The sequence below is a fragment of the Echeneis naucrates genome, chromosome 10 (assembly GCF_900963305.1).
Source record: "Echeneis naucrates chromosome 10, fEcheNa1.1, whole genome shotgun sequence".
NCBI classification, from domain to species: Eukaryota; Metazoa; Chordata; class Actinopteri; order Carangiformes; family Echeneidae; genus Echeneis; species Echeneis naucrates.
In genome coordinates, this window is record NC_042520.1 from 15188691 (window position 1) to 15201245 (window position 12555).

A 12555-nucleotide genomic window follows, 5' to 3' on the forward strand; every position below is an offset into this window, starting at 1 on the left:
ATTTCCTAGGCTGAGTTTGTCTTCAGTGCTGTCGAGGCAGTCGCAAACCCCATCTGGGTATTCTACCAAATGCTTGAATGATGCCACTTTGGAAACACACTCACTGAACTGCAAACACATCTCATCTGTGCAAAAAGTGTCTCGCTCATAGCTGTCCTGTTTTTTTTGCCTCTTCTGGTGGTGATTCTCTTTCACTGAAGTTTGGACTAATTTGATCAAGCCCTCAGGTGTATGGTTGCAGAGTGAGCTTGACCCTGTTTTCTTTTTACTGCATGGCCACTGCAGTTTCCATGGTCTCTCCCTTTAGTCTGACACTTAATTATGTGGCTCTTCACAGGGCCATGTATCCAAACGGGGTCCCTGGGGCCACCAGGTCTACCCCTGCCAATACTCAGTGACATCTGCTCTGCTTTAACAGCATATGGAAAAATTACATGGCAAAAAACAAGTTGCCCTCCCATGACATTTCTCCCCTTTGATAGCGCGCGCTCCACTCCATCACTTGGTTTTTAGCCTAGTGCCTGTCTGAGTGTGTTGGTGTGTGTGTGTATGTGTGTCAGAACCATATGGAAACTGACCTCTCACCATGGCAGATGGATCAGACGAGGAAACAGTGGAATCTTCAATATTTCGCTTTAAAGGATATTTTGACTGGAAATCATCAAAGTGAATCAGATGCACTCACGTCCTTCGTTAGCAGATGGACTTTTCTCATAGCAAACAATGCATCAATAATTAAAGGAGTGGTGATTGAAATTTTGATTGTGGTGCACTAGGCAGCATTTTTAATTAAGGTTAAAGCTGCATTCATTGAACACTTATTAATAAGTGACTTGTTCACAAAAACCTGCTCATTTCCACAAGCAGTAGAACAACATTAGACTTTGCTCATAAACAGTGTTGCTGCGTCCTGCATTGGGAACAATGGGAGTGAACAAAACATTAAAGTGGTACTGTGGTCCCTAAAATCCAAACAATATACTGAAACACACTGGAATGCTCTCCAGAGTACAGAGGACTACAGCGTTGGATGCTAATTATGTGCAGGTTTTTTCTTTGAGACGTTCAATTGCAAGTTGCCAGTTGATTTATAGTTAGTTTGAAACATCGAGTTTAGCAGATTTCAACTGTTATATGTTGTTTCTGAAACATAGTTATTGTGAATGATCCACTGATCTTCCTGTAATTATATCTCCTGAGTCAATGAGAGTAGCAACAATATTTTTACATATTTTGTGATGTATTTCAGTGCTCTGAGCTCCATAATTCAAATTCCACTCACTTCTAATATACTTAGATGGTAGCAAGTGTTTTCTAAACTACAATTTTCTGTTCGATGCCACAATAGGTGGGTCTATTGTGGCATCGAACAGAAAATTGTTGTTGTGGCTCTGGTAAGTCATTTGGGTAATGCAACCTTTTAAGAACACATTCCAATAAAAGGGGCTCAAAAAAGACTATTAAATATGTCTTTGCTCATCAAAGTACCACTAATGTCTGAACACAAGGTGATGCTGATATTATTGCTACTGAGACAAATCTGACTATGTGAACAGTCTACTCCTTACATAGGCTCGAACACAGAAACATTATTAAATGTTTCTGTTTGTATATTCCAGGTAGAAGCCAACTGCTTGTTTCTTCAGTGCCACAGCCGAAGACAGTGGCTGATTAGGTGAGCCTCATATAAGGCAGAATGGGCAAAAACAAGATGACTCATATAGATCAGTCTCCAAGCAATTTCCCTCAAATAACCTCCTCTCTCTTCCTGCCAGTGGCAGAATCAGTGATGAGCTGACCAGAATGTGCTTCTCGCTCTGCTGCAGCTCCAATCATTAAATACCAGGGGAAGTTGTAATGGGATACTTCATAAAAATGTTGAGGTCTATGTGCATGAAATGTCTAAGAATTGCAACACTGATGTAGGATCACTGGTCAGGTTGCATTACTGCACTCGCTTTTAATGCAGAAAGCACTCCGCGCTGTGGAAAGACATTTAATGAAAATTGTCAGTTTTACTTGCAGAATCAATAACTCCCATTTCTCCAGGAGAATAACATATGATATGATTCAATGTGAGTACATCAAGGCAATCTTTTCACAATCTCCCATTGCTGCAGCACTACTTTGCATGAATTACAGTGAAATCTGGAGTTATGCACGATAGGCCCCAAGATGTTAGCCTGTTTTTCTCAAAGGTTTCAGCTCGAGAAAAGGAGAGAGAGAAGAGGAGGAAAGAGGAAGCAAAGAGGAAGTCCTGGGGGGAGACTCGCACTAGCTGCAAGTATATTTCTTCTTTGACTCATTCAAAATGAAAATAATAAAAAGTCATAAAAGGGAGGAAAAGAACTTTGATTAAGAGAGAAAAGAAAGTTTAGTGAAACTTTATATTCTTCATTTTTTACAGTTTTAATTTGGCACATGGCACAATCAGCATGTATGCATCTGGTATACATAAATAAATATTAAATATTTTATACATAAATATACATATAGAGCTCTTACAAAGACATCTAGAACTGTCTTGGCTTGGGATGTTTCAAATGACAACAACAATACACTGAAATTATTTGTGTCGGTGCTTTTCAGTCTGAACAGTATTTCAATTTTTTTGTAAGTTGAAGCGATATCTCCATAGAAGCCCTATACATATATGTATGTATGCCCATATTTATATGTATATATTCAAAGAAATACAAGTGTGCACTGAATGTAGGTTTATTCAGTGCAAACAGGCCACTGTCTGCTTTTGTAGAGGAACTCTTACAAAGTCAATGGAATCATGTCAGTTAGTTCTGTTGAATCTTTAGCTATTTTTTTTCTCTTACACATAAAATAATAGATTTATTCTGTAATCTTTAAGCAAAATTAGACATATATAACTTTGAAAATAACAAAAGTGCTATTTCGCAAAGACAGACACCCAGAGACGCAGCAGAAACACTACTGGTGGAGAACCAAAATCAACAATATGAGAAAATATTCAGCCCCCCAACCCCCCACCCCCGCCAAAATAAAAACATATTATACAACCTACAAAAACCAAAATAAAACTGAGAAACAAAAACAAACCAGGTGCACGGACACACACACACACACACACACACACACACACACACACATCCTCTCTCAGACACACAAACAGACTCACTCACCCATTTCTTTTGCATCTCCGACCACGTGTCTCTTCCTCTATCTCAGCCTCTGAACTACACTTGCACGCAAAGAGAGAGAAATCACTTTCACATGCACACAAACCCACAAGTCCTCTAAGCAGCATGTGTACGTGCACACTTTGTGGAGATAATATCAGATAGCTTAACAGATAAATTGGTTGTAAAAGATGCACTTTTTTTCTTAACGAAACAATCACAGTAACATAGTATTTATCTCTGCCTTCTCATCTCCCAGCAAGAGCTGTCCCAGACAAATAATTTCTGTATGACCTAAAAAAAGAAAAAAAGAGAAAAAAAGAAAAAGATAACACCATTTGTGAAGCTGTTGTTGTGTTGGTATGCAACAGAAAGCAAAAGAAAAAAAAAGAAACAGTCGCCCAAAATGGGTTTAAAATTTCTACATCTGCATATCCTCTCGGTTCCCATCCTGAATTCAGTCTCTCATCTCTGAGTCTCATCTGCTTGTAACACACTCCACTTGGAATAGTCTCAGGGAATAGAAATAATGACAAAAAAGAACAAGCTTTGTAAGGCATTGAAAAATAAAACAAAACAGAGAAGCAATTAAAAACATTTAGCAAATATTGACGTAGAGGCCATTGTTCTAGATGTGTCTCCCGCAGGAGAAAGGGATGGGAAATAAAAAGCACTTTTCTTTGTTTTTTGTTATGAATTCAGGAAAAAATGGTGTTGGTATCTCCTCAGTTTGCTTAAAAAGGCTTTTAAAATGATTATTTTAGAAAAAAACACTGCAGAAAGACCCCTTCCCCTGATCAGGAGAAGGGAAGCAGTTTGATTTTGGCAGCTCTGCACAACTTGACATCCATTGAGAGCTCTCTGCAACTCTCCTCGTTGTAAAAGTCTAGTTAAATCTCTTCACGTTTTAATCCGACTCCTGCCCTTCCCCTCCCGCTCGCAGCCCTCCCCCTCCCTGGGATATTTATAAAACACAATCCTCTCCTCCTTTCGTTTATCCTCCTGCTCCTCCTCTGCCACCACTGCCACCCCTCCCTTCAGCCTTCCCACTTGCGCCGGCTGCCCCTGGCTTCCTTAAAGCTATACGCGGGTGGTTGAGTGGGAGTGTGGCAGGCCGGTGGAGTTGAAGCCAGTTGTGAAGGTGTTGTAGGGGTGCAGGTTGGGCATGCCCACCAGGGAATTGGGGATCATGGTTATGGTGTTTGGTGTCATGAGGGGGATGTCGTCTGGAGAGCGCCGCAAAGTAAGCGTGTAGTCGGGGAGCGAGGCCAAGCGAAGTGCCCCCTCGTTGCTGTTCCCTGCCTCGCACTCGTGGTGCGTCTGGTTCATCTGCAGCGACATGATCTCCTCCTCGGGCGCGTGGTGGCCAATGTCATTGGAAGTGGTCTGGCGCTGTGGGCTGGGCTGTCCGTGGCTAGAGTCCTGCCGTCGCTTGTCTTTGCGGTAGTAGAGTGCCGCAAAGGCCAACACGTTGAGGAACAGCAGCGAGGCTCCAACAGCAATGGTGACGCTGAGCTCCGTGGAATAATCCCGTGGATTCTCCACCACCAGTGGACCCCTCTCCTCATCCTCGCTCCAAGAGTCTTTGTCCTCGCTGTTGTAGGCTGGGGACATAGGAGGCCTCTTGGTGTTAAATGGCCAGGAGGTTTTCCCGTTGGGCCTCTTAGTTGACAGGGTGTTCTGCGTGGTTTCCGGTGGGGGCACTTTGGTGGTTGTGGAGGTGTAGTGGAACATGTCATGGAGGTTGTAAAGGTGGGGCACTAGGTGTTTCCAGAAGGCCACTTTGGTGGCACGGTAGTGGTCGCGCACACGTGGCTTCAGTCCGATGTGAAGGTACAGCTGATCCTGAGGGTTGTACTTGGACCAGGCCACCTCCTCAAAGCGATTGGCCTTGGTGTGGATGAACTTGGTGTCTTGAGGAACTGGTTTGTTGGGATCCCTAGAGACAGCAAAAATACAGACATGATAGTGTTGAATAAGCTTTAGAGTTCATTCAAGTATTCATGCTCCAGCAATCATTTGAAAATAGGATGCACATACAAATACTAAAAAGAAAACATAACAGTTTCAGTCGCAGCTTATAGAGTTCTGCCACTATTAGGGAATTTTTTTTATCTTGCTCGTCGAAACCTGCAACAGCAAATGCACAAACCCACAACAACAACCAACAGACTGCAGTTAATAATTGATCCAGGTGTGCTATGTATCACACTTTCTGTGGCTGCATCAACTGACTGATTTCTGCTATTTATTTTCCCAACACACTTCACTTAACTCACATTCTTATTTCTATCTCTAGACCTCATTGCGGCAGGACGCAGTCCCTCTCCCCTCTCAGCCACCTCACGTGTCTGTCTGTCTCATTACCCCCCAACCACCGCCAGCCCTCCCCAGATGTTCTTATTTCACTTCTGATGCAGCCCACCCACAAAACCAGGGCAGAGGCTTTTAAAATAAACACATATGAATAAGTCAGCAGGCTTTAGGGCTTGCATCAGGAGGCATCTTGTTGTTGATAATCCAATGCTGGTGGAGCCCCACTGCTAATTGCTCAGGGAAGGCAGCACAGTGTGCATTGGCATCCAGTGTACTGATGTAAAGTGGACCTTATTAATCAAGACACTAAAAGGGTTCAGTAGAGCTTTGTGTGCACGTGTGCGTGTGAGTGAGAGACAAAAGGGATGAGTGAGAGTGACTGAGAGAGCGAGAGAGAGAGAGAGAGAGAGAGAGAGAGAGCGAGAGAGAGAGAGAGAGAGAGAGAGAGAGAGAGAGAGAGGGAGAGATTGTGACAACTGATGCAGTGCCTCTTTTGATCTATAGAGTTCACTGTTCCACTTTTCAGTATTTGCCACACTGCTTCACCACCAGATAGCCAACCATTTCAATTACAGTGAAGCTATTGATTTATTGAACAAATTAACATACAGCAATCTCCCACAATCACACAACTTCATGCAGCACTGTTGCTATCCAATTCCAGGAGTGGGAGTTGTATGGACTGTTGTGTTGCCGTTGGGACTGATGAAATGAATTCTTTTAGTAAAACCTGAAGAATAGCGCTGCTGCCCTTGAAACATAATAATTGAACGGAGGAGTTAAAGCTGTGTTGGTGCAATGAAGGAATGATCTGCACGACATTTCTCTAAATGTCATGAAATATCCCTGTGCGAGTCTGATTGCAATGTCAGTAGTGTGGAAAGTTCAAATTTAGTTGGGGATTTAGGGATATGGCTGCTACAGTGTTTTTTGGCGCAGACTGAAAAACCTCCAAACAGAGGCAAGAGAATTAAAAGCCATGCCAGAAGAATTCACCCTCCATCCTCTCTCCTGTTCGTTTCTCTGCTGTCAATTTTTCTTTTTCAGGTCAGTGCTTCTGGGAGAGGTGAGAGAGGAAGAGAGAGGGACAAGGAGATAGAGCGAGAGAGCGAGAGAGGTAAAGCAAATTGAGATGACTGGAGCTGAATCCCTGGACCTGGGCTGGTGTCAGCATAGCCGCCCGTAAATAACCTCTTTTATTAGGCCCGTAATGATCCCCAATGAATATTGACAGCCAGACTATGATGACTTTGTAGCTGAATATCAGTAATTAAGTTTCAAAGGAGTGGGTGGTGGAGGTAAGGTCATATTGATCTCCCCGTGTGCAACATACCAGAGAACAGGACGTCAATGAAGCAGCTCGAGACGTGGTTGTCTACAGCCTCTGTCGGCGCTTCATGAATACTCACAGCACAGTCCGTCACATGCACCCACCCGGCCCCACCCCCTCTGCTCTTCTCACACACATACATACAGTACATACAGACACGTGACAGCAATGATGAAGGTGGAGTCATTTCTCTTAATTGGAATTCCAGTCATGGCCAACGTGCTGCCAAGGTTCTGCCTTAAGGGTGATACGTGATTGCCAAAATATTGAATAGATACTGAGATCGATCTTGCAAAACAATCGGCATGTGCCGGCAGTTAGAGAATGATGGTGCACAGGAGTTATAAAAGCTCTTTGGTGGCTGGCTGGTTCAGTGCAAGTGAAGATGAATAATTTAGGGAACACAAGAAATCAATGTGGCATCTTTAGTTAATTTGATTTGCCGCATTAGAGAACAACTGGCTGCCTTATCTAATTACACACACATATGCTTGGGTAATTGTTGCAAAGTCAATAGTAAACAGGCTACATTCCTTTGAACAATTTCTACCACCACTGCTCAACTTTGGGCTGCTTTCTCCTTTGAAGTCCTGCCTTGAGCTGAAGAGTCAGAGAGGGAGTGAACTGAGTTCGTTTCTGTTCTTCTGTGTGGTAAGGGCTACTAGGTTACACCGCTCTATTTGTACTGAAGCTTCGCTGGGTGCTGTGTGATGAAATGCAGTCAGATCCTCTTTGTAATGTTTCCTGAGTGCTGTTCTTCTGTGCTTTGCGCAGTGTAAAAATTGTGTTTGTGCGTTTTCTGCGGGTGACCATCTCAGTTACAAGTGGTTCACTGTATAACACAGTCTAATCCAGTACAATAGGCATATAATGAATACTGCAGACTGACGTCATGATGTGCTTTTTGTTGAAAACTTTAAAAAGAACTTTTATTTTGTCCTCTCCTTAAATGAGAATGAACTAAATAAGACACAGTGGCAAAGTAAACGGTCTATCACAGTCACATGCCAAACTACATATTGTTCCACACAGCTTTTTAATGCCCGTAGAAAAATATAAGTGTAATTAAAGGAGACAAATGAATAGAGGCTGGAAAATTCATACAAAAAAACAAAACAACAACAACAAAACCAAGAAAACAACATGCTCATCTATATGAACCAACGAAAATCACACATCATCTTCTAACAATTTACTTCGCTGAATCACATAATACAAAACACAAAAATGACCATTTAAACAGAAATCTTGCTCAAGTCTGCCATCTGCCATCTGCTAGAGTATTTGCAATGGTTTTCTGTTTTTGTATCTCACTCGGGCAGCCCAGTGGCATAGTGGTTAGCTCTGTTGCCCCCCCCCCCCCCAAGTAAGGAGGTTGTGGGTTTGTTTCCTGGGCTGGCATGTTCTCCCTGTATCTGCAAGGGTTTCCTCCCACCGTCCAAAAACAGCGTGCTTGGGTTAAATGATGATTCTAAATTGTCTGTAGGTGTGAGTGGTTGTTGGTCTCTGTGGGTTGGCCCTGTGATGGACGGGTGACCCCGCCCACACCAAATGTGAGCTGTCTTTTGATGCTGTGAAAATCTAAATTTTGATTGACAAGATGCCTCATAATATGGTGTAATTTTAAATATTTTTGTGTCGTATATACAATAATGACTAGTTTGCATTAATACTGTATTAAATCAATATGTAGCATGGATTTAGGCACAGGCTGGTCTTAAAAACTCATACAAAAAATCAAAAAATAATAATCCTCTCAGCCTTTGTAGATGTTAAATAAATAAACTTTACTATCCAGAACGTCATATTTTCAAAGAAGTTGTGAACAGAAGTATTTTCTTTTGGCTTTGTGCTTTGTGCGTTGTTTGTATGTGAACCAATTTACTGGCAACTGACTACTAAAAAAAAATAAAATAAACGAATGGTAAGAATGAAATAGGCAGAAAAGTGAAATGTGATGATAAGATATCATTCTGCTGATCTTGATGGAAAAATGCCCTCAGAATTCACCAGAAAGGAAAAGGAAAACACTCATTGAACATTATCTCAACCTGTCAGAAAACTTTGCGGTTGCTGAAATGAAGGGCGGGGGTTGGCAGGACAATAAAAACATTTTGACTACACCTCAAATTAAAGCTGACACTCAAACCTTGAGCTTTTTATGTCATTTCTAGTTCAAATATTATGACAGCCCGGTGAATTAACCCTGAACAGGATACTTCCCTACTGTGCTCCCAGTATGTGTTCAGCTCTGTAGTGGTGACTTGTATGAACAGCTCTGGCATTACTGATGTTTGTGGTCCTGTTGGGCTCTCAGAGCTCCCCTGCATTAGCTGATAGCCTGCCTCCTGTCAGACTTCCCACTTAATCCGGATGGTCATTGGAGCTGTGGCTGGACTCCCAGGCAGAGGAGAGGGATTATTACACCCATAAAAGCAGGCGTTTTAATGGCCTTTCAGTTTCCCTCTGATGTGTTCATATGGCTGTGGTACCATAAACCATCGCCTTCATCTCTTCCACGGTCCCTCCCTCCTCTCATGATGACCCACTGACCCCTGCAAACCTTGGCCTGCCATGCGTGTTTAAGTGCTCCTGCGTGTTTGTGTCCGTGATTGACTGGGAGTGGTGTTTCATCTCTGGTTTTTGTGTGCTTGTGTGTCTGGGAGTGTGTGTTTGGATTTGTGACACAACATTGTGGAATGACCTCTGGGGTTGCACAAGTGCAGCACTTGAGCACAAGACACGGCACATTTCACAAAGCTGTACATCCCGTATGGCTATGATGACAACAAACCACTCCAGACTGAATTAATCCCAAAAAAGAAAAAAGAAAAAAGGAGAGCCTTCTCTCAAGTGTTAGACAGCCCTTCTTCTATAAGATGCCGAGCCTTCTACGTGACAGACCCGACTCTCAGCTCTGCCCACATGTGGCAGAACGAGACTGAGCTCATTACCTATTCCAAGCCCTATCTGCAAGCACCGATGTATAAGGTAGATAAGGGGGTAGAATGAATATCATTTTCTTTCCTTTTTTCATTTCCCATGTACCTCCTTCCCCTTTTCATCCTGATGTAATTTGAAGCGCTTGAATGATCATAGACCTTGCCATCACCAAATCTGAAAAGACACGATTAGGTGCCCTAAGGCAGAAGACAAGAATCTATTTTCACTACACTCAAGGTCTCCGAATCCTCAGCTGAGTATAGTTTCTCAATATAAAATGGGGTACATGGATTAATTCTGTGATCCACTGATGTTCATTTTGCTAAGCTGCCAAAATATGCAAAGTTAAATCTTTTTATATATATATTTTTTTAAATTGTCACTCTTCTGTAACAAATTCATCCCCTTCAGTGGTTTATCTACTTACCAGGTAACAAAAAGTAAGCAGCTAAATTGCAATTTTCAGTCAAATAGAAGATTCCGTACAACCTTTACATTTTTAAATAAATAAACTCAATCCAATTTGGTTTGCAGACTTTTTCGCAAAGTCATGTAGGTGGCAAGTTCAGCACTGAGTGGTCAAACTGTCAGGCTGCGCTCTTTTACCCTTCATGCGGCTGCATGCTGGGACAGAGGGCTATATTTAATGGCAGCCTTAAGTTCACTTGGCTAAACTAGACTAAAGTAGACACTCCAGCTGGAACAGTTCAGCCATCATCTGGAGCCTCCATCTAAGCTCTGCTCTGCTGTTCATTCCTTGTCAGATCCTTGTAGTAACTAGTCTGCTCAGCAAGCTTAAACTATGGCCTCAAGTTTTGGCCTGTTCCTATGTTTGACCTTTGCACATTTGCCTTTTTGTCATCTTGCTTGGCTAGGAAAAAAACCTCTAGTTTTTGGATTTATCCTGCATCCTGCCTCTCCGCGTTGAGCCTGCACTCAGGTTCAAATTGACTATTCAGCGTAACAATGCTATTGATTTGTTTGATCAGCTGTGTGGCAGCAAACAAAACACCTGCAGTCTAATCCAACACTTTTACTTTCTCTCTCTTTTAACTCTTTTAGCATCTTCTGAATTTCCAATTTTTGTTATTTAACATTAATAATCTCTTCAGACTTTATCCTAGTTATAAGTTATAATCTGAAAAGCACTTACTTATGGATGCACAGGTGTTCATCTGCTCACTCCTCATCTTCTCCCCCTGCCGACTTCCTCTTTACATTCAGTGCATGGCATGGACACTGATCAATGGCATCCAGGCCCCTTAACAAGCCAAACCACTTCCTTACCTTCTCTCATGCAAATCAGGATATTGGCTACAAATCTCCTATCAAGTGAGTGCCTATTTAATGGAGTAGGTAGGTGGCTGTTTGGGCCATGCTATTCTGCAGTGTCGAGCATTCAGCGACTATTGGTGCAGGTCAGGGTTGGCCCTAATGAAGGAAGCTAAAGGGAGCAGGGAATAATCTGGCGAAAGGACAGAGGAGGGTGGGGGGGTCAGACATGAGTGATGTAACTACTATACAGCTGGGGAAAGAAAAGGGCTGAAACAGCGTGTGATTGAGGTCAGATGGGAGAAAGAGTTGATGTATACTTGTCATTGACTCCATAGAGGAAGGGTGTTCGACTGACAAGCAAGAAGAAAAGGAAAAAAATCACCTGGTGTGGTTGTAAATCAAAGCTTGGGTCATTGAAATTCACTATAGACACACTGTTGTTTCGTCCATCCACATTTATTTGGTTGGCAGTAATTGTCACCAAAGACAAAGCAATCAATACTGCGTATTTTAGCCAATGTTGAGAATGTTATGCATGAGCAGCCTTTCTTATTTTTTTGTATGGAATAATGAGCCAGGAAAGGATGGAGGAGCGACAGAGGTGAATAACGGGAGAAAAAATTTTCAGCACATGACAGCGCTCTGCTCTTTAACTACCTAGCAAGGCCCTGCACAGCATGAGGCACAGCTCACACGCAGAACAGGGGAAATGAGCACTAGCCAGCAGTGGGGAAAAAACCAAGAAGCACCATGATGGACCAACATATTTATAGCACTAACGATATATAATGATTGATCTTTTCTGGGCTTTTCATCATTTTGTCTCCTTTGAAGTGCTCTGCATGTGTTTTTTTTTTTTTCTTCCCATGTATAGCTGTGGTGCTGTGCTTGCATTTGTGTTTGAGACAGTGTAGAAGTCGCAGTATGTGGACTTGTAGCAAAAGTTTTGGAGGCAATGTGCTGAAGTTGTTGTGGCAGTATAATCCAAGCCAATTTTGCCTTTCAATAGTAAAACAAATGTTGCAGCCAGAAAAATAACTCAGAGCTGAGTAAATCCCCTGCCTATGAAATATCACTAACTCTCAGGAAAGAACAGCCTCATAGTGTAAACACACAATCTTACAATCACACTCACAAACACATACACATGTGCATGCACACATGCTAAGAAGATTTGGCAGCGTGCATTCTCTGTATGCTTTTATGCTTCACTGACACTGATGGAGAAAAAAAGTGCATGGGCAGGGATTTGCCTGGTAAAGATGACACATGAGAGCCAGGGACAGGAAGACATTTTGGGTGGGGTGGAGGGTGCTGCTATGATACACACTGTTAACATGTAGCCCAAGTGTCTCAACATCGGGTCATCTGCGATTCTACAACCGATTTAGAGTCAGAGGCAGAAAGTGCAATCTGGGTCAGTTCATTCCGAACATCTGGAAAGTTAGCGAGAGCTGCTTTACAGATATAAGGAAGATGGCTGTTGGACGGGCCAGGAAGGCAAAGGCAATACAACTGGGTCTTAATTAAAAGGATGTT

At 42.5% G+C, this 12555-nt stretch overlaps 1 protein-coding gene across 6 annotated transcripts in view; it reads right to left on the reverse strand.

Moving 5' to 3' along the window:
- Window positions 1-4232: 4232 nt before the first annotated feature.
- Window positions 4233-12555, reverse strand: part of nlgn3a (neuroligin 3a) — an 89269-nt gene continuing 80946 nt past the window's right edge. For all 6 annotated transcript variants that reach the window (XM_029512167.1, XM_029512172.1, XM_029512168.1 and 3 more), the window contains one exon: window positions 4233-5091. In XM_029512167.1, the coding sequence (XP_029368027.1) occupies window positions 4233-5091 (859 nt within the window). The remainder of the gene's footprint in view (window positions 5092-12555) is intronic.